Source organism: Anopheles gambiae, chromosome 2, assembly GCF_943734735.2.
Source record: "Anopheles gambiae chromosome 2, idAnoGambNW_F1_1, whole genome shotgun sequence".
In the NCBI taxonomy this organism is placed as follows: Eukaryota; Metazoa; Arthropoda; class Insecta; order Diptera; family Culicidae; genus Anopheles; species Anopheles gambiae.
In genome coordinates, this window is record NC_064601.1 from 34,095,093 (window position 1) to 34,116,523 (window position 21,431).

At 45.6% G+C, this 21,431-nt stretch overlaps 3 protein-coding genes across 6 annotated transcripts in view; 1 reads left to right on the plus strand and 2 right to left on the minus strand.

Moving 5' to 3' along the window:
- Positions 1–41: 41 nt before the first annotated feature.
- On the minus strand, positions 42–2,430 carry LOC1273915 (another transcription unit protein). Its single transcript, XM_312950.6, has 3 exons — positions 2,283–2,430; positions 2,083–2,209; positions 42–2,018 (listed from the first exon to the last, which is right to left on the minus strand). The coding sequence occupies exons 1-3, from the start codon at positions 2,311–2,313 to the stop codon at positions 140–142; spliced, it is 2,037 nt and encodes a 678-aa protein (XP_312950.6). The 5' UTR covers positions 2,314–2,430; the 3' UTR covers positions 42–139.
- Positions 2,431–2,628: 198 nt separating this feature from the next.
- LOC1273916 (uncharacterized) lies at positions 2,629–4,952 on the plus strand. The gene is made up of 3 exons (XM_312951.6): positions 2,629–3,165; positions 3,343–4,020; positions 4,097–4,952. The coding sequence occupies exons 1-3, from the start codon at positions 2,842–2,844 to the stop codon at positions 4,442–4,444; spliced, it is 1,350 nt and encodes a 449-aa protein (XP_312951.5). The 5' UTR covers positions 2,629–2,841; the 3' UTR covers positions 4,445–4,952.
- Positions 4,953–5,809: 857 nt separating this feature from the next.
- LOC1273917 (neuropeptides capa receptor) overlaps positions 5,810–21,431 on the minus strand; it is a 53,821-nt gene continuing 38,199 nt past the window's right edge. For all 4 annotated transcript variants that reach the window (XM_061641579.1, XM_061641577.1, XM_061641576.1 and 1 more), the window contains exons 8-10: positions 14,072–14,267; positions 9,791–9,901; positions 5,810–7,981 (exon numbers count right to left, since the gene is read on the minus strand). In XM_061641579.1, the coding sequence (XP_061497563.1) occupies positions 7,298–7,981; positions 9,791–9,901; positions 14,072–14,267 (991 nt within the window). In that variant the 3' untranslated portion in view covers positions 5,810–7,297. The remainder of the gene's footprint in view (positions 7,982–9,790; positions 9,902–14,071; positions 14,268–21,431) is intronic.

Sequence of the window (21,431 nt, forward strand, 5' to 3'; positions counted from 1 at the left end):
CTTTTCTTTGGAAAGATTACCTAAAGCCAAAGATGAGGAACTTAACTGGTAAAACTAAATGTTAATTTTATTTCCTTTTTTTTGTATCAGTTATGGTTACTAAAGTTTTGATAGAAATGTACAGCAAGCCCTATCATACCTACTCGTCACTGTCCCCTTCGGAACGATTTCCGCCCTCGGCGCTCTTCTCGCTACCCGACCCTTCATCGCCCGACCCCGATCCGGACCCGGAATTGGATCGTGACCGCGTTCCGCGCGAACCCTCCGAACCTGACCCGGCCTCACTGTCGTCCGAGTCGGCCAACGATTTGAGCGCCTTCTTCTTGTCAATGTTCTTCTTGCGTCGGCCCGTCTCCACGTCCGAGCCCTCCTCGTCCGACGAGTAGATGCCCGCGTTCCCTTTCGCACCGCTTCCTTTCCCCTTGTCACCCTTGAATTTGTTCTTGATAGCGGCAATCGATATGCCGCCCTCGTCATCCGAACCTTCGTCGTGATGGTACGCATTCCCAGCGATTCCTGCACCCGAGTCCCGGCCTCGCTTCGGCTTCGAGGAAGAGGTTTGCTTCGCCCGCATCGCCATACGCAGCTTTTCCTCCTCCTTCTTGAGGTTCTGTTTGCGGTCCGCGTCGGGATCGAACCCGACCTGCGTGAGGATCTTGATGCCGGACGTTTTCTGCGACCGATCGGCCAACGAGATGAGCATCTTCTGATGGGTGAACGATTCGGTCGAGTGCGGCCGGAAGGTAAGCTTGGTGCGGAACACGGACTGGCCCTGCAAACCCGTACCCTGCCGGATGAACAGATGGTTGTGGTCACCCTGCAGCGGCTGTTTGTACACGTCGAAAATTTCCGACCCAAGGTGCAAACTCATGCTGCCATCGGACCACTTCACAAACCGAGCGTTCGTTTCGCGCAGCGCATTGCCCTGCCGGTCGAAATTGTTCCTCCAGCGGATTGTGTTCTCCACCTTCAGCTTCAACCGCTGCCGACCTTCCTCGTCGAGCGTTTCCTCCTCGTCGATTTCATCCTCGTACGTGTCCACATCGAACGGGCGCGTCTCGACGGACAAGAAGTTGGGCAGCTTGACGAAGTGAATGTCTCGCCCCAGATCGGTCACGATACGTGGAATCTCCACATCGATGCGGGTCTCGGGGATTGGTTCCGGTTCCGGTTCCGGCTCTTTCGGTTCCTCCCAGCGGGCCAGCCGGTCCCGATTGCCTTCCTCGTCCGATGACCGGCGATCGCTGTCCCGGCTTCTACTGCGGCTACGGCTACGTGATCTAGAGCGATTTCTAGATTGTTCCTCCTTGCGCTGTTCGTCTTCCAGGTCGTCCAATTCATCCCGCTCCCGGCCGGACTCTCCCCCGGCGCCCTCGTCCGAGCTGATATCATCAGCGTCACCAAACAGTGCATCGGCAGTGACATCCTTGCCCTTCGCACCACTATCCTTCACCGGTCCTGCCTCTTCGTCCGAATCTGTGTCGATGAGTTTGTTTTTCTTTTTCGCCTCCATTTTTGCACCCTCATCGGAGTCGGAATCGCTGAGCACCGCACGCTTTCGCTTTTCGTTCACCGGTGACTGTACCGATCCGGAACGACTGCGTGCCGAACCAGAACGAGCCGAACGGGAACGGGAGCGGGATTTACGCGAAGGCGAACCCGGCGAACCGGATGCGGGCGTGCCGCTCCGGGATCTGTTGACTGGTGTTCCACTGCCGGAACGATTTTGTGGTGTGCCGCTGCGTGAACGACCACTGCCAGAGCCCTGCGAGCGGGAGCGAGAGCGAGACCGTGAGTGTCTCGAACCGGAACCAGACCGGTGCGAACCGGCGGGCGATCCAGAACCGCTGCGCGATCGACTATGCCGTTTCCGTGCACTGCCCGGTGTGGCGGACCGGCTCCCGGAACGTGACCGGGCACCGGAACCGGACCGGGAACGCTGTGAACCGGCCGAATTCGACCGACTTCTGTTCTGCGTCGGTGTACCAGAACGTGAACGCTGAGGGGGCGAGTTGGATCTGCAATCAAAGGTCAGTTGTAAGGAATGGGTGTTTTTAAAAGGCACTGAGCAGAAAGACTTACGGAGAATCATGATGCTCCAGGGAAAAGCCCGGTGTAGGCGCTACTTGCGGTGTTCCGCTTCGACTCCGGCTTCTGCTGTTACTACGACTTCGGCTCGGGCTACCACGACTCGAACCAGACTCCGAGCCTAGAGCAAGGGGCGATACAAACCAATCAATTTTCCGGACAAATTGCTCACTAAGGATTTGTCTTTCACTTACCTGACCCATCTGACTCTGTATCGTGGCCCATATTTGTATTTTCTCAATGAAATACGGCGGAATTAGCTTTGTTTTGCAAGCACGTCCTTAACTTTTCCGGACGCTTCGTTTGTGTTTGACAGCTGTGCGTCGCGAATCGGTAGGGGTACTGTCAAACGTGGAAAATAAAGTACGCAGCCAGTTTATAAAATTTTTTAAAATATTTTTTACTTAAAGCAAATAGAATCTCTTGTTTTAAATTTAGTTCACGATTTTATTAAAATGATTTCCCTGTAAAGAAGTTAGCTAATACTTTCGATTTGAAAATGCGTCCCACCGTGATGTCCAACCGGTTATCACGTGTGGCCAGCCTGTACAAACGTCAAAGCGCAAGGCCACCACGGGGAGAAAAGAAAACAGACATATTTCGCGTTTGTTTTTCTCCGCTAACTCCACAACAAGTCTCTTTTTCAGCAAAGTTTTACATCACTTTACGGTCCACAAAGCTAATCTCTACCATACAGTTTGGGCCCGGCACGGTTACCACTTACCGTCGATGCAGCAGTGAGCGCGGCAAGCGATGTGGAAATATGTTTCCCGTCGTATACGCGATGTGTACGACAAGACTGCCCATGTACTAGAGGTACGGCGCACCTGGAACTGTGGTGCAGGAGAGCGGTTCTGCGGTGAAAACCCGCCGGAAGACGGTACAGGAGCACAGGGGCAACATGAAGCGAACGGTCGGCGCTACTGTTTGCTTTACGTTGCCCGCCCGAACGAGCTCGGCGATCGGACGCAGCAGGAGTATGGCACGGGTTCGAACCAGTCCGATCGGGAGGGCACCCGGCGGAAGGAGTATCCCCAGACACCGTTCGAGCACTCCTGGCTTGGGGCAATAACATGGGTAAGTTCGATCCATCCTGCTGACTCATTGCGATAGGGAGCAAGCCTACCCGGAAAGCTTCTACAAAACGGGAACAAAAAGGCGCCCATCTAAATGTAAACAAATTCGCAATCACCTAATGATAAGATGCTTATCTGAGTTATTTTTGCGCTTGGCGTTTTATTCCTCTTTTCACAGACCAGTGCCATTATCTGTGGCTGGTACACCAGCCAGCTGCTCTGTCTTTATCGTCGCACCCAGCCGTTTGATCATCCGTCCCGCTGCGCCCCTTCCCAGCTGCTTCATGCGGCGGCTGAGCAGCGTAAACTTTCCGCCCGTCATTGCGAGGCACTGGCGCAGTACTTTGGGTTGCGCTCCAGCGGAAGCCTTACAGCACCGTATCCTAATCCATCGATCACGGATGGATCATCGGTGGCGGGAAGGCAGCAGCAGGGGAACACTCTGGTACAGCTGTTTGCACCTTTCATCCCTCGCGATGAGCACGACTTTGTGGACTACACCGACAGACATCGGGGTGAGGTGCAGCGTTTCGTTTTTCAAGTAAACAACGAAACAAAACCGACGGTTAATGCACCGCACGAGGAGTTTGTCTCGCAGTGTAGCACTGATCCGGTGGCGGACGTACCAACGAAGCCCGTGGAACAGCCGGAAACGGTCGAAGAGGCTTTCAAACACTTGGTCTCGGTGCTGGGAGAGATTGAGTATCAGCTAGGCTGCCGGAATCTGGAGCTGGGCGAGTATGCTTCAGCCGTTTCCCATCTGAAGCTGGGCACGAGCCATCAGCACGCGGGGGCCGCGTTCAATCTCGGCATCTGCTACGAGCAGGGCTACGGCATCCCGAAGGACATGGCTATGGTGAGTAATGATGCTCCTAACAATGGTTAATTAATTTTATTATAATACACCCCACAATGTACTTTGACGATTGTAGGCCTTCGAATGCTACCAGCTGGCAGCGAAGCAGGGACACCCGCAAGCGATCTACAACGTTGGCGTCTTTCATGCGCGCGGTTTTGCTGGTTTACGTCCGAGTCGCTCGATGGCGAAGAAGTATTTCCTCGCCGCCGCCGAGCTAGGGCTGCAGGATGCAATTGTCGCTCTCGGACCAAAGTATCGTACCAGTCGGCGGGAATCGTTGGCCAGTGGCCAACAGCATGACAGCGGCTACGGGCTGCCATCGTTCCAGTTTGCACTCGAGAACGTTGACCAGTTCCACGCGGTAAAGCACAACGGTGAGCGGCCAAATGTACAGCTGCAGCTTGTAGCATCCAGTGGATAGAGGAGCCCGAGGGGTGCAGTCTTTGGCGGCCGCCACGTACGATCTTTGCTAGATTAGTACCTGTTTCCTGTGTTTTCTTCTCGGTTTTTTTTTACGTTCCTGAGTTTTGTTCCTCGTTTCTCTTTATCTTTATCCACTCGTCATAAACGGTTCAGGTTCGTTTCCATTACAGTATTGCAAGTAAGCTGATCGTAGATGAACAAGCAATGTGTCAACCAATTTAAGCTTGTTTTGCGATCCAATGCTGTTGCAATTTCTTGTGGCAGCAAACGCAAACCGTTGGTGCGTAAAGATTTTTTTGTGGTGTTTGGGTTTTCGATTTTGGTGTTACCGTTGGATCAGAGATCGTCATAAAAAAACAAAACAAAGGTAAACAAAACAAACGTTTGAAATGATTCAAACAATTTAAACCTGTTTTTTTTGCCATGGTTATGCTTAAAATGTGTGATTTTATGTAAAATTACAACAGAAACTGAAGCCAATAAAGGTGCGTTGTTAGCGTCGAAAAGTTAAGATCTTCTCTGTATATATTACAACAAAAAAATCCAATTCCGTTTGATCAGTAATGTTTTTGGTAATTTAATTATATCCCAACCAATTCATTTCATATAAATGCGTCATGATGTGTGGAAATGGTAACAAAAAGAGAGAGAGAGAGAGAGAGAGAGAGAGAGAATAGAAAAGCGTTCTCATCCACGATCGCATCACTAAACCAATTTGTTCCCGGTGTAATGAAGTGTGCTTCAAGCGGAAACAGCAACCATACGCTGCTCTTATCAACCGTCCATTACCAATCATGTTCACTCGCGTAGCCACTCAGCTGGCCCTTTTTCAAAAACTTCCGCTATATAAAAGACCAAATCATCTCACCGCCACGTGACGGATGACCACACTAGGGGTTGGGTTGGGTGGTATGCGATTTTCCCCTCCCGGAGGGCCGGAAAAGTTATGACACCACTCACCACAAACACAGATACGCCCTATAGACCCTATGGCCGGAAATCAATAAAGTTGGACTCAGCTACCCCCCCCCCCCCCCCCCAGGGGTACGATGTTGCTCCTTATCTTCACGCTGCCTTTAGGTTGCCTCTTTTCGGTGGATTTATGTTGTTTTGTGCCGTCTTCCCCAGGCACGTCCACTAGGCCGTGCACGTTTCGGAAACGTTTCTTCTACTCCTGCACGCGTTAAACTTTGACCAAAAAGTTTCCATCCTCTAAATCCACCATCGAAGAAGAAATCAGGAGGGCGCAGCTCAGCAAACATGCAAACCACGTGCAGGAAATTAGCCACCGGAAGCACCATTCCTCCAAAGTAACGCAAAAAGCAGAGCCAGTCGAGACAAACCGAGCCGACGAACGAAAAAGTTTACAATCATCTTAAACTTTTTATTTATCTTCTTCTCATATTACAACAAACATATCCTTCGAAGATCTCTGTACCCGTTCTGGATTGCGTGTGTTTGTTTAAATGTGTAAGTGTTCCTGGGAGTGTATTATGTAGGTGTGTTCAGTTTTTTGCTCTCTCGTTGCTTCACCCTCGTTTCGACCGAATTCTGTGGGGGGATTTTGTGTTCGTTTTGCTTTGTTCTTTCCGAGAAGGAGAGAGAGAGAGCATGTACTTCCGGAATTGTTTGAATCCACATCCGCAGCAACGTGCGCTCAGCCCTCATCCCCTCTGCCCGGTCCGTCATCATTTAAAGCCGCTAATCCTCTTCCCTCCACTGTGCCTGCTTCTTATCGCTGTTTGTCCACTAACGGTCCACTTATCTCCAATGCTGGTGGGAAGGTGGAACTGCGCTCACAATACAATACAGGCACCGTGTGCGTCACAACCGAACCGGAAGTGGAAAACAACACGGGAACTGTGGGTGTCTATGTGTTTTTGGTTCATTGCTTTTGCGGCCACAAAAGCGGATGAAATTAACCAAAATTCTAATCGAAAAATGCACTAATAGTTTGTGTGTTAAAGACTCACATTAAATCCATCTCTTAAAGCAAATGATCTCGACAGGTGGGTGAGACACTAACACTTCGTTTCTGTTAAAGATTAGTTGTTTTGTGTGTGTGTGTTTTAAATGGATATTAACTGCATTTTGTACCATTCGTTTCCATCACTCGTAACATTTCCATGGGGGTTTCCTCTTTTATTTTCACCTACATTATCTCTCTCTCTCTCCTTTTTTCTTTCTCTCTCTCTCTCTCTCTCTCTCTCTCTCTGTCCCTCTCTCTATTCGCTACTTTATTATATCCTAATGTAACACTTCACTTTATACACACTCTGTTTGGCTAGTTTTTTATTATCCCTCCTTACACCCGGTGCTTCCGGTTAAACCGAGAACTGTTACCCTTATTCATCAACGTCTTGGGAAGATTAGATTCAAAAAAAAAAAAAAGAAGAAAAATAAATCAGAAGACAGCTACAGGATATTTCTCTATAGTAAGCTCATCATCACATTGTTGTACGTCGGGCAAATGGGGGAAGGATTTTCTGCACATCGATCACACGGATTCCCTGTCCCGCTTCTGGCTTCGTTAGCCACGCGCTACCTTTGCTTCGATCGATTGGTTTCTCCGTACGTACTACGGTAGAACGTGGTGTACCATCACTTTCTTGTGAGTGTATTTCTTTTTTTTTTTCTTCTTTACAAATCTAAACTCTCGTCGCCATGACCGTTTCTTGTCTACTTTCTTTGGGTGTTTGCCGGTGACACGTGTTTCGGGGAAGGAGACTGCGACACCAACTACTTGCGCGCACACCTTCAACGCCGCGTTTCAACCCTCTCTTCCTCTCCCTTTTTGCGCCCTACAGTCCTCCCAGTGTCGGCTCACTGTGCCCTGCTAGCTGCAGTACTGTTAAATGCACGTTTCACGCTTCGTCTCCGTCAGCAGCACGACCGCTTCCTCCATCTCGCCGCACCGCTGCTGCACCAGCAGGTTCGGCTGATAGTGGAACGTTGGCGGGGTGGCCCCAGCCTGGTCGGGCGGGCTTGTCTCCCGGTGCGATGGGTCACCCGGCTGGTTCGGTTCGGTGGTAGCACTTGCTTCGTTGTGGTGGTCCTCCTGCAGCACTATCGAAATGGCTGGCAGCACGAGCAGCGGGGACGATGGAGACGGTTCGCCGTCCGGCGTCGGGGCAGGGAAAACGGTCGCACTCTCATAGTTTCTATTGTTGCAAACCGTACTATTATTATTATTATTAACATTAACATTACTTTGTTGCGTGATATTGCCACCACCACCACCACCGTTCGACAGTGCGTTCGTCGCCTGCTCCATACTGATGCAGCTGTCCCCGCTCGGACTGGGACTGGTCGGTGGCGGTGGACCGTACCGGTCCGGCCTGTCAATGCTGATCAGCGGTATCTTGAAGCTGTTCTCCGTCACCGTCGAGTTGCTGGACACCACGTTCGTGGCGAGCGTCGTGGCGGACGTCGTGTAGCACCGGGGCCGCCCGTTGAGATTGTTCTCCAGCATCACCACCACGTCGGTGGTGAGGTTGGGCGACAGCGAGTTCCGGCTGCTGGGCATGTTGCCAATCTGTTCGAAGCGCGGTGGAAGTGTTTGGAGGGAACGAGAGAGAAAGAGAGAAAGAGAGGGAAAATAATATTAACTATCATGTCGTAATCTCTTTTATCCTTGGGAATTGCTTCTTCTGGGTGAGATTTGGGTGGAAAGGATTGCTATCTTCGGTCTGGGATCGAAAACGGCGCAACTACTACGGTAATAAATCCGAAAGAAGAAGGTAAGAAGAAGGAACCTTTTAAAGGGGAAAAGGAAAGAACAGTCCAATGGGATAACGGGGGCTGTCGAATCAACGAGACATCGGGCAGAGAAAGCAAACACGTATGGCACACAATCAATTCTCCGAGCTTCTTCTCGGGGGAAGGTGTCCATTAGCAAACAACTTTATCATTACGAATGTACCGGGTGGGAAGGAGGAGACAGCGCGGACAACATCAGTACACACAGGACAGACTGGCAAGCTGAGTCTGGCATCACGTGCTGGATCGTTGTAAATGGATCGTTTTTCACGTACCGAACCGATCACTCTCCTGCCCGGAGGACGGAGATATGGTGCGGGCATGGTAACCTCATTACACTCTCCACATTCCTATCAACTGCTGCCGGAACCGACTGCTCCCATCAATGCTGCCCTTTTTACAATCGACGCAGCGTTTCGTTTCAATCTGCAGCTGGTCGGGAGCACTTCTGAGAACAGGGAAGAAGCAGGGTTTGCTCGAAATGCTGCAGAGCAGATGCTACCGTATTGCTGCAACCATATCACAATCCTTTCCACGGTTGAGGGTGACCCATCGGTCAAGATTAAGGGACACACTACCGGGTGGGATGAAAAAACACGGGTATCTAATGTATCGGAATGCGCTGCGGGTTGAGAGGATTAAAGTGAGGAAGTAGTCATTTCTCTCCGCCCTTCTCGTTGCAAGTGTCTGTGTGCTTACTTTGTACGTCCAATACACGACGGTGGTCCAGGGTATGATGCTTACGATGGGTCGCTGCTGATGAGGGGGAAGCAGAAGAAAGACAACTTACATTACAACGCACGGAAGCGTGAAACAACGGAAGGGAACGCAATAGTACTGGTGTAGTGGTGTCTGCAACGTTTTGTTGTAATCAAGCGCTGGTAATCAAATCGATAACAATATAACACAGTTCGTTTGAGCTCGCAATGGATCATGTTGGCAAACACAAAAAAGAGAGACAAACAAGGAAAGTATTTCGGTGTTCGCCTCGTACCACTTGCCGTTGTTTTCCGCTCGCCGAAGATCTCGTTAAGATGGATACGTACGAGATCAAAGATTGGCGGCTTCCAAGCGCTTTGCTCGCGGAAAAGGGGGAGGTGAGGCTAACCGATGCCAACAGGGCGGCACGGTTTCCAATCAAGTTGCCATTAAAGCATCCACCACACCCGAAAAACTGGCCTCAATCGACCGCCCACTTGCCGATGCGTCGAGAGGATATGAAACGAAACTATCTGGCAGAGGCAGGCACTGAGTGCTGATGTAGGTCAACTGCAAAACAACCCGCACCAGAGCGTTTCGAGATTGCGAAGTGCCTTCACTGGGGCCAGTCTGCTGAAACCGGACGATCCTTATCCAACGCTAATGAAATGGAATAGCGTAAAGGGAGCTGCCGATTTGTAGCTAGGACAGCATTTTCCGATGCATGATCCTATGGGTTCCTTGGAAGTAGGGTGAAAAAGCACCAGCTTCAGCTGGGAGTTTTCGGTCGCTTCCGGGGAAACTGAATGGTTCCTCTCGAAACGAAATGAATTGACAAAATTCAACCGTCTAGGGACAATGGCTGAAGGGAAAATGGTGGCCTTACCTGTAGGGAATTTCTGCGAATGCAGTTGTCACTGTAGCGTATACTGTTGTTCGCGTGCAGTGTGCCCCGGAATCGGGATCGTTTCGATTGCATCATCGACCGTGCACGTAGCTGAAAGTGGATGAAACGTTGAAGTTAATAGTTAAATAAGAAAAAAAAAAACAGGATAATCAACCATTACATTTAAGCAAAAAAAGCCTTTCCAGCACCACTTTCCTTCCGCTGGTGAGTGGCGTACGTAAAGAGCAGACGTAAAAAAGAGAAAATCTTCATCCTGCGCCCGCATGCTAGACCTGTGTCTGTATTTTTTTTTTTTAAACAGCGAATCCTCACGAAAAAGCTCTCGAAGCATCACAACCTAAAGGTTGTTTTCTTACGCAAGCACGCTTGTTGCGCAAGCACGCGTTTCGCTTTCTTTCGCCTTTGTTGTTTGGGCGGTTTGGGACAAAAGTTACGCTGCTGCATGCTGTGTTCGTGGAATTAAATACCATGGCGTGGTGGGGGGAGAGGGGAGGTTGATTCTCTTAGAAAGCTCTGTACTCCATAGGGTTTCTCGCTTACTTTCACGTGTGCGGCAGGCATTTTTGTTTTTTTTTTCACCAGGGCGCACAAACAACACGTTTCACTCTGGTGTTGTTTTTTTTTATTATTTTGGTTTGATTTCACCGGTGGTGTAGCGGTTTCTGTGCAACGGATCAGCAGGTGGAGGGGGAAGTGCCGATCGGGCAACCGTGTGGGATGGTATTTTTGCGTCAAAGTTGAACTTTTTTAATATTCAAAATCAGCAGTTGGAAACCGCAAAAACCAGACTCTTCATTTTAAACCAGCAACGGTTTTTAATGATGATGTTTTTTTTTTTACTTTCTTTTCCCCAAAATCATTGAATGAGAGTACATTTTCCGTAAGTTAAAATGCGTTTCTTAGAATGTTTCAACAATTTATTTTTGTTAAATTTTTTACATAAAATTGATGTACTTTGGTACTCTTCATGTCGCTTTTTTCGTTGCTACAACGTTCCATAAATCTAAGACTTTTCTGGAAAATCCTACAAAAGACGAACCACAAAAATGGGATGACTCCACTAACCTTATTCCCTTGGGTATGATGGTATCGAAAAACAAAACCCTCCAAAAACCGAAAGCAATCGTACGGACAAGGGATTTGCTTGAAGGTTTAAGGGATAAGTATCTCAAGCAATGGTGCAATGATGTTGTAGCGTAATATTTCAGTGATATGATACGTAATTGCTTTTTCAATTCAGTTGATACAATTTTTGGCACCCAGCAAGGAAGAGAGGTTTAGTAGAGTGCTTGCTGGTCGGCTCAAGAAACTGTCTAAAAATATCACCGTACCGAAGGCGGTAAGCGATTTGCCCAATGCAACGTCGATGGGCAGCAAAGAAGTGTTTGGAAATTTGCTATTGATGAGACGTTTACTTTTTACTGTCATGTAGGGATGTTTCAATTCAGCAACCAATGTAATTAAGTTCAATTTTAATTTTTTGCACTGCTGCAAAATCGCATGAGCATCACGAGATATTCACCAACGAAATCAATAAACATATCCGTGGTAGCTTGATGCTCATTACTGATACTCAATAAAAGTGCGTCATGACATGACCAACACTCATGACTGAAACGAAGCCAAAATTAGCTCACGTACACAACTGAGCTGATTAGAGGTGAGACTCAAACAGTTGGTGCATCAATCACATGCTTGATGACATTTTGTTTAACACCCAATTTTTGGTCACTCACTTGGTCACGACATTTTCTCGCAATGATAATCACAACATTCTTGGAATATACTTGGTGTGTGGTCCCAAGCAGCAAAATGAGCATGCTTTCTCGCTCTGTCTAGTGTGATGCTGTGTCGGGTGAAACAGAGCGAGAAACCATGCTAATTTTGTTGGGACCACTCGCAAGCACCACATATCTCCGTGACTATCGTGATGATCACCGTCTAAAAATGTCGCGACCAAGTGACTGACCAAGAGTTGCTTGCACACAATGTCACCAAGCATGTGATGGTCGCAACAACTGTTTGAGTCTCACCTCTAATCATCACAGTAGAGCTCGTTTATTTATTTTATTTTTATTTATACATTCATTTTGTTTAAGCCGGAATTTGTCATAACTATTTTGCAGATTAGATCACTGTAAAAAAAAGACATGACATAGTGACTGACCAAGCGTTGGTTGCAAAAATGTCACGAAGCATGTATTGGTCACACCAATCGTTTTGAATATCACCTCTGATTATCACAAATGAGTACGTGACGCTGATATCGATTTTGTTTCAGTCATATTTTTTATGACATTGACAGTGACATTTTGCAGCACTGATTTTTTGTATCGCAGTTGCTGTCTTCTTAAACTGGTTAAGAAAAAAATGTCATCTTTTGTTATTCTCCTTAATTATAAGATTCCCTAACGGATGTATCTTTAATAAACATCTCCACACCATACAAACAGACCACCAGTTCATGAAAAAAGGACTTCGTGCGAAACGATAGTGGCTATCAAGTAACGAAATCTGAGAGCTCAAAGCTGAGTGCCGAAGAAAAACGCGCTCTGGGCATTATCGCACTTGCCACAGACAGCCTGGTACGGTACCGCTCGCCTAAAAATAGTAATCATTTTATGAAGCAACCCAACCCCTATTGAAATATGCACGCAAAAACACTTCCCTGTTTAGGATCGCAATACAGCACACAGACGCGAGCATCGCGTCTTTAAATTGCGTTCCGAGAAAGGAAATGATTGCCTTCGAAACGGAACGAAACGTACTTGCAGCGAGGGCAGCAAACAGTACACGCACCCACGGTCCAGCACCATCACCAGCTCGTTGTGGAAGGTGGGATTGTTAAATTCAATTTTCCAACCCATCACTTGCCAATGACAAAACGACAAGTCCATTTCGCGAGTGGGTGGTTCGGGTTTACGTTACATTTTTGTTGCTTCCGCAGAGCAAACGTCACGAGCGAATTGGAGGAATCGTCATTGCGGTGAACGATATCGGGAAAACTATGGGTTGAATGGTTTTATTTTGTGTATTTGTTTATGGCAATGGAAATTAATGAAAGGACTTGGAATCATTTTAAAATAAGGTTGTTATAATAAGAATTCAAGATAGAAAATTTAATTTTGTTCTGTCGGTTGCCACTAGAGCCACAGAAAAGGGGTTTTAAAATGAAGCAAGTTAACATAGATATATTATAAACATTCGGTGTATTTTTAAATAATAAGTGTGTCTCATGAAAGGCGTAGAAGCTTTTTCGTCCTGAAAGGAAAATCAAAACAAAACAATAACCCCCGAAAGTAGCATGTCTGCTTTTCATGCTGACGATAGCGTCCAAAAATTCAAAAAAAGCCATGCGAGCATAATGGATTTTGCGAATAGCTCGCCCGTTTCGTCCTGCACCACCCACTCAGCGAACGGCGATGGAAGCGCCTGGTCGTTCATAATGTGGTGGATGCGCCTGGTCGTTGGCAAAAACAAAAAACAAAACATCTCAATTAGCTCCCGCGCGTTGTGCGCTAATGTGTTAATCTGTTACGAGCAAAATTAATGCTAAATGTGGACACCAAACATTTTACGCGTTGAGGTGGATCGCTAACAGGCCTGTGGGACCGGCGTTGTTTGATACACGTTGATACATGTATCGCGGAAGGGCTTTTGAAAAGCGGCTCTAATTAGTTCTTATAATGGAAACATTTAAGAAATAAGTACTGTGTAATTTATTAAATACTGGCCGAATCACAAAAAAGGTTCCAAAAACGCATTATATGCGTTTGAAGCTTTTTGGCACAAATTTTATGATTTAAAATTTTGATTCACTTAGTTTGTATCTAATTAATAGAATGCAAATAGATCCAGTGGAATTGCAATATTGTAAACCAATTTCCTGTCGAAACGATACATTTCGTTATGTACGAAAGATAGTTCTTCTTCATTGAAGACAATTGATTTGCACAATACCCATCGAACGAAACGTTAGCACAAATATCTTCAATCAATTCTTCACGTTTTAGAAATGTACATTTCACCTTCAGCAATAACAGCAAAAGCCTGATCCCTACACACTTTAATTAGCAGGCCGTCTAATTACGAAACGTTTGGCATTTTCAGCCGCATTTCCCGAATGGAATGTGTTAATTATCTAACATTCTAAGGCTCCGAGGAAGCTTCCACAATCATTGCTCCACAACCAGGCCAATCCATTTGCCGCCCCCCGGGAGGGTGACTGTTTTGGGCTTGCGTGGTGCAATCTACACTTACCAGTCGGGAGCTTTCGTAGCCCGTGCCGTACCCGTTGCCGCCGCCCGCCGTATTCACGTCGATCGTCGTCTCCCGGAAGCTGGACTGATCGCGAGCGAAACCGGCACCAAAGCCGCGCCGTCGTCCGCAGAGTGTTTCCCGAAATGCGACCCGGTACCGGTGTGACATCACATTGTACAGTATCGGGTTGATGGTGCTGCAATGGGTGAGAGGGAAAGATAGAATACTGTTACTGTTGATGGCAGCGGGACAGCCTACGTCAACCGAAGACTGAAGAGCTGTCTGTGATGGAGATGTAAAATTGGGCTCGAGGTACAGATAAAATTGCTCGCACGCAAATATGTTGTTAGCTTTGGGCCTCTGATTGCAGTTGTGGGGAGGCAGAGTAGGGTGGGGTGGAAAAAAATCAAAAGCTACAGCAACCTTTCACTCCACAAATGTTGATAGATTTCATGTCATATCACGTGAATTGTGTAGGTTTCTCCACTTTCCATTCTTCCAGCTCGTGCTACCGGTTAGATATTCTAATAACGTGCGATAAGCAGACGGCATACATTTTATGCTCATTGCCCATTTTCTACACCCAGGAGCGTGAACGTTGTACACACACACACACACACGCACACACGCGGGGCAAAATCATAACCCTCTCGTTGGCGAAAATAAAAGCGCGACCTTTGTACCGCTTCTCGGGTAGCGGGCACCATGCGCCCGATTTATTGCGAATCTCGGTACGCCGGGGCGGGTTTTATTGAGATGGCACATATTGCTTGGTTGGTTTGTCAATCAAAGTTTTCGAGGTAGATTGAAGGTAGAGTTGGCAATTGGTTTGAGCCAGGGGAGTGCAGAAATAGAGCAATTTTACCTTTTTGGAGCGTTGTTGGGATGCGTTTCTTTTTTGATTTAATTTAATTTAATCAAGTAAGGTTTTATTCGCTTTTCAATATGCTGGTACATGGAGTTATTGAAGGTTTTATAAATATTTGATATGAAACCAACCAAATGGAATAAAAACGCGTACCGTTTGACACCAAAGTGTAACCAAATATAAATAGTCATGTTGTGAGCAAAAAAATACTAAAAAATAAATCCAATAAACATCATTCGTTAATTTAATTTGGATATTAATATGATTGAGATTTTTTGGAAGATAATATAGATAATACAGTAACATGGAAGGTAAATTAAAAAATTTATATATGTTATAAAAATGATGCTAAAAAGATGCGATAAAACCGAAGAAATATCTTTTTTTGCCTCAGAATGGCCGTTGAAAAAAGAATAAAGTTTTATAGGGCTTCGTTCTACTGCAATAAATATTGTATTATCCATGCCATTGCTTCACTGATCAATAATAAAAGAGAAATGTTTCAAACAACCAAAAATAACAAACAGTTTGAAAAGTTTGAAAAGTTGCTAGAAATGTCTAGGGCCGGCGATAGAAGTTGAAAGTCATAAATACAAACACAATCAAATGTAAGTCGATCGCATTACGAACGCCACTCAAACGGGCCCCAGAAACCAACACAACAATTCTATCGATGTTAGAGAAGATGCTCCTAACTGTCCGTTTTTGCGTAGCGAATCGATTGCAAAACTTTTCCAGCCCTAGCCTAGTGGAGAAACTTTTCACTCTTCTCGCTCCTCGCCGCTCATTCCGAGTGCAAAGAAGTGCCCGGACACACGCTCCGCATGAATAGGGAGCCCTTTACCGCACCGAATGCAACGAAGAAACAGCTCATTGTTATTCCATTCCCCAAAAGCAGCACATGCGACCTCCAAAAAGAGCGCACAGTAAACGGGCTACCCGCGGCAAACTGGTCTGCGCACGGGAAGCGTTTGAAGCAATTTGTCCATTATTTAAATTTCCCTCCCGTCGGCCATCGCTTTGCAGAGTTTTGAAAAGGAAAAGAAAAAAACCAGCAAATGGAGAAGAATTTTAAAACTATTCCGGTTTACTCCCCTTGGCCGTATTTCCCCATCCACAACTCATGCGAGGATGATGAGCTAAGCATGGAATGTAAATAAAAGGGATGCGATTTTATCACGTCCACCAAACGGTACCGGCGCCAAGAACAAAGTGCCGTGTGCACTTGCGACCCTTTTTTGTGGATCTGCTTCTTAACGAGTCTTGCAAGGATTTCCAGCACACCGGCTGGCGGCATTGGTGTGAACGTGCCGCAACAAATTCCTTCCAAACGTGCATACTTTTTGCGAGCGTTGGGGGAACTCTCCCTCCTGAAAGCTTGACGGTAGGTACACCACTGTAGGAATGAAATTTACATCAACACACCGGGCACGGTTAGTCGCGGGTGGTTGTGGATGGACGGGACGGCAGTCAAAGGTACGCCCGGCACACACACACACATGTTGCCAGGAATCTCACTCCAAACCTACGTACGTGAACGAAAGGCTAGCGCAAATTGGTTTTCGCTTAGTGTGTAAAGTTTGCTCGAAGGCGATACGCTATTGCCGTACCTTTTCTCCGATATGGTGCGAGCGTGCTATCGGAAACGAATAAAAATCAAACACATGTGGAAGCATATGTAAATGGTTGATTCACAGCATGGCCCTGGCAGATGGAAGTGAATGAACTCAGCAAAGTTCCCGTACACCGGCGTACACTTTAAGTATGATAAGAGATGATGATTGTTTTTAAAGTTGTGTGAAGCAAAATTATCCGCCAGAAGCGTGTTGATATTTTGTGTAGTCTGTTATTACAGTTTTACCATAGCTGTGCAATTTATTATTGATGCAAAATGCAGCATTTGAGGATAATGATGGTCATAAATATCCTCTCTATATTAAGCTGGGTATTTTGAATTGTTTGCAGAACGCTAGAATTCCTTTTTTTTCCAGGCACCAATTATTGAGGCAGAGGTAATGATCATATACCTATTGCTATTGTAAAAATCGTTCCAATTTTTTTAAATTTATTACAGATCTGAATCTTTTCCTTGTCTGAAAAGTAGTAAGGGAAAAGAGTAACGGATTTCAACCTAGAAACCATGCAAAGGGATTCAATGAAGATTTGTTTTGCATAAAAACATAACAGAGACTTGGTAGTGACGAGGTGTTCCGCACTGCATCTTGGTATCAATATGAATACATGGCTACAAAGCAGAGTGAGTCTCATAAGCCTTGTTAATAATTCATTTTATTTGCAGACGATACCATAGAAGTGATATGTTCGCAACGATTCAGCCGAATCTCCCGAAATTGATGCTGAGGACATGACATTTGGTCACTCTTTCGCTAATCCCGAAGACAAGCGAGTAGTTTTTAGTATCTTTAAATAGAAATAATTTATAGACAGCCTATAAAACACGTTTGGTATTAGTTCACGTATAATTAACTGCGGATGAAAGTAAGAGCCTGTTGAAACAATTCAATCAGCCTGTAATAGCAGGTGTGACCGTAGAACTCACAATCTCAATAAAGTCAACATGTCAATGTCACTTTCATTATCATGGCTAGCTTGAATCACAAAGTAAACTCATTCCTACATATTTCAATATAAACTCAAGTGCATTTTTCAACTAAAATCATTACGAATGCACACATCGATGGCACGCATATTTCGCTGCGAATTACTGTCAACCGAATGATTGGAATAGTATTAAGTTGTGCTTAATTTTTCAAAGATCTTTCCATTTTTCTTGCTCCCGCCATGAAAGTACTTCCATGAGGCGTCTTTATGGTACCATCAAATCGCAATTCATCCCCACTCGGTTAACATTCCTTTCAACATTTGTTCTGCATTCGTTCGTACGTTCATCTCCATTCCGACCGAAGTGGCAACCCGTTTGCATAATTCCACATTGACAATGGTTCAATTCTTAGCACAGCACAACGGCTGTGACAAGGGGAACGAGAGCTGGTTTTCTTGCTGTTTCCAAAAAAGAAAAGCAAAAAAGATGCCTGCACCAACGAACATCGGATATGGTTACGCAATTTCCATCTTTTCCCTTCCGTGCGAATAAATTGAATGTTTTCGGATAAACGAGTACACCGACCTTCCTTGCTAGCGAGAGACCGGTGAACGGAAGATCAAAATAAACCCCGAGAACGAATGGTGGGGGGGGGGGGGGGGGCGAACAAAAGCAAAAAAAGGGTATTCTAATCCTTCCAGCATGAAGCCACGGTGCCATTCTTATCTCTTGCCGTTCATCCGACGTCGTCTGGTGCGTTGGATGGTGTCGATAAAAAAAGCGGAACGTACATGCCAAATTGTACCTCGTCAAAGATCGGTTCCGGTTGCCACTTCCTGGGGTGGGTGAGTATGCTGAGGAAATTGCCAGAAGCTACTATGCAAACACACGGTCGTGTGAGTCTCTAGTGCTGGCTTGCTGTCGCTGCACTATCCCGTAAAAAGCGCGATGTGTGCCAACGGCTAATCCTCATACATGCCTGACTTCCCACCTCTCTTGTCGCTGGTTTTTTTGCCGAAGATAATGATAATAATAATAAAAAATAATAATCGAAAACCTTCGCTTCAATTCACGTTAAATTATCTAGAACGAAACCCCAACACACAAAATGCTCCAAGCACCACGTGCTGAGCAGTAGATTGAAAATTCCGCTCGCACGGACGGGTGTCACGTAAACCAAACTAGAAAAGGAAAGAAATGTGTGTACGGTACCGCCACAATCGCCAGGTGGCAGGTGTGTTGCACAAAGAAGGAGGAACAAACGAACAAATGAAGGATGAAATGTATTTCCAACTAGAGCTTTCGCTGGAATGGGAAATCTAAAGACAATACAAAACAATTCCCTTCTGTGTTAGCTAGAGCATGGCAGTACATGAGAACTACATTGTAGGGCGATGGATGCAGTTTGCGGTAAAACAGACGAGCTAAATAAAGTTGCTTTGCTAGTGAAGGTATGTTTCATATTATGGCTAATAAAAATGTTAAGTTGTTTGATTGGTTCTGTCTGGTGATAGTTCATGTTACTTGCCTACATCTCTCTTTTGAAGCATCTACAGCAAGTATGGTATATCAATCAGATATCTTTTTAAGATAACAGATTACAAACTACGTCTTCAAATATGACACTCGAGAGCCGATATGACGGCTCACAGAGACTTTTAAATACATAAAACATGGTATGCCATTTGATAATTTTTAACAAATATTTAACTAAACTTGTTATGTAAAATTATAGATGGACAAAAATTATACTTCATTCACACGTCAGCTGTTCGAAGCTTCACTGTCCTATTTAATTAATAGTTTCCAATCTAATAAAACACAAAACAATGCCGTATACTCTCTAAAGAATCTATTGGCGTAATATTGTCGATTGCAATGCATACATTTAGGTGCTCTTTCGTGAGCCTTGTATTGTTTGGAAGTTAGTTAGAAAGCTTTCGAAAGATTCCATCGCCTCAACTTCAACCTCAAACAGTTGTTCCTAAACGTTGTTAAATAAGCGCTATACACAGAATAGTTAGTTAGATAGTTGAATGATAAACTCGACTCCTTCACTTATTAACGCCATTGCAAAGACTGTGTATCGAATGTTACCGTCACAAAACGTCTATGATGACTTAATATATTGTAATGTACGAAACAACTTACTTTTCACAACGCAAACCCAAGCGCGTCATCGTAAATGTTCGTAACATGTAGCAGTTTCTTTTGGGAGTGATGAGTGTGTTTTTCTCTTCGCCTACCTCCATAAGCATTCCATCAAGGTTGCTTAACGATCAGCTTTATTACACGGCTGGCGGTACCACCCTGCCATCTTTGCCCGTGCCACCACCAATGTTGGTAGAATTTCCGGCAAATCTCATTATCATTTCAATGGGAAAACTTTTTCGCACAATTCCCACTCGACAACATCAACACATCCGATGCGCAGGATGAGGCGTACCGGTGAAAAGGATGACGCTAGACCGTGTGCTGTCCTGGATCTTGGGGTGCAAAAAGCCACGAAAAAGAAGCTGGTGGCGTTCTTGGAACAATTATCTGCCCACGAGATGTCATCGTGGTTGTTGATCGTTGGAATGGTTGGAATGGGCTTCGGTTTGTTTGGAGGGTTCAGGTACTGAGATTTACCCAAGCGCACGTGTTATTTTGTGCCTGTTTGTTTGTTCTTAAAATTAAACTAAAATTAAAATTAAAATCATTGATCATTGACAGACCTGTTGCATCAACAAGTTATATTTCGGACAATTGAAGCCATTGCGACGCTTTCTAAATTCATTTCGGTAAGAAATGCTGTTTCGCGTTTCGCGTCTCCTCAGAAAATACGATAATTATTTTCATTACACAAAAGATAATTCAGCTAAGTGATACAGTCAACTAGGCCATTCTTACGAGGACAAAAAAAACAGCTAGACAATACGCATCATAATAAATAGCCCTACGTTCAACTGTGCGAATATTAAGAGAAAATGACACGAAAACAGAATTGCTCAAACTGAAACGATACGAAACACAAAGTTCTATCTACCGAATTCTATTGCCTAGCACTTCACAACATCTGGCACAAGCCACGTGGATTAAACCGAAACGGCATAAAATAAGTTCCAACTGCTTATGACCGAAAAGCTTGAGAAACTGTGCCGAACAAATCCGAAACACAATCCACTGGCAGCAGAGCTGCATGATTAAGCTGCTCGTTCTTTTTTCGGGCAAAGATAAACTTCATTTTGCAAACTGTCTTTCGTTTGTGCGGCTGTTTTTTTTTCTCTTCTCGCACCTTGCTTTCACTCTTTATGGCTAGCTCATCGTTGAACTTTTCTCGACAAATGTACACCCGCAGAAGTAGATCCAATGTACGCCGCATTTGGGCCAGAAAAGAAAGTGCGGTACTGTAACATCTGTGCCACACATCTGTTTACCCTGAGTGGAGGGAAGGAGAAAGTGACAACAGAAAAACCGGAAACAATCCTGGCGACCGTTAATACGCAAAGCTGTTATGTTGCGCCGGACGCAAATTGGTTTATGTAAATGAATCACTTCATCATCGGGCTAGTGAGAGTGAGTGTGAAAACAGAAACCAAACAAAAAACACATCAAACTGGACCTCTAACTCTGCCCCAGCGGTCGCATCCTAGGCATAGAGTGTCAAACTTCTAGCAAAACCAGTTTCGGAAAACTTTTGTCTCGAATAAAACCGCTCAGAAGCTTATCGCTCACAATCGTCCCCTTCCCGGAAGGCTCGGTGCAGGTGTGAATGAAACTGTACCATTTCGTACTGTACCACTAAAGGCGTGATGTGTTGCCCGCTTTAATGGTAATACTAATCATAATAATCGTAAAGCCGCAATTCCGTTCCCAACTTCGCAGAACCGTACATCAACATCCGTTTATCCCCGACAGGCAGACGCAGCCCGCGTTCGAAGTTGTGA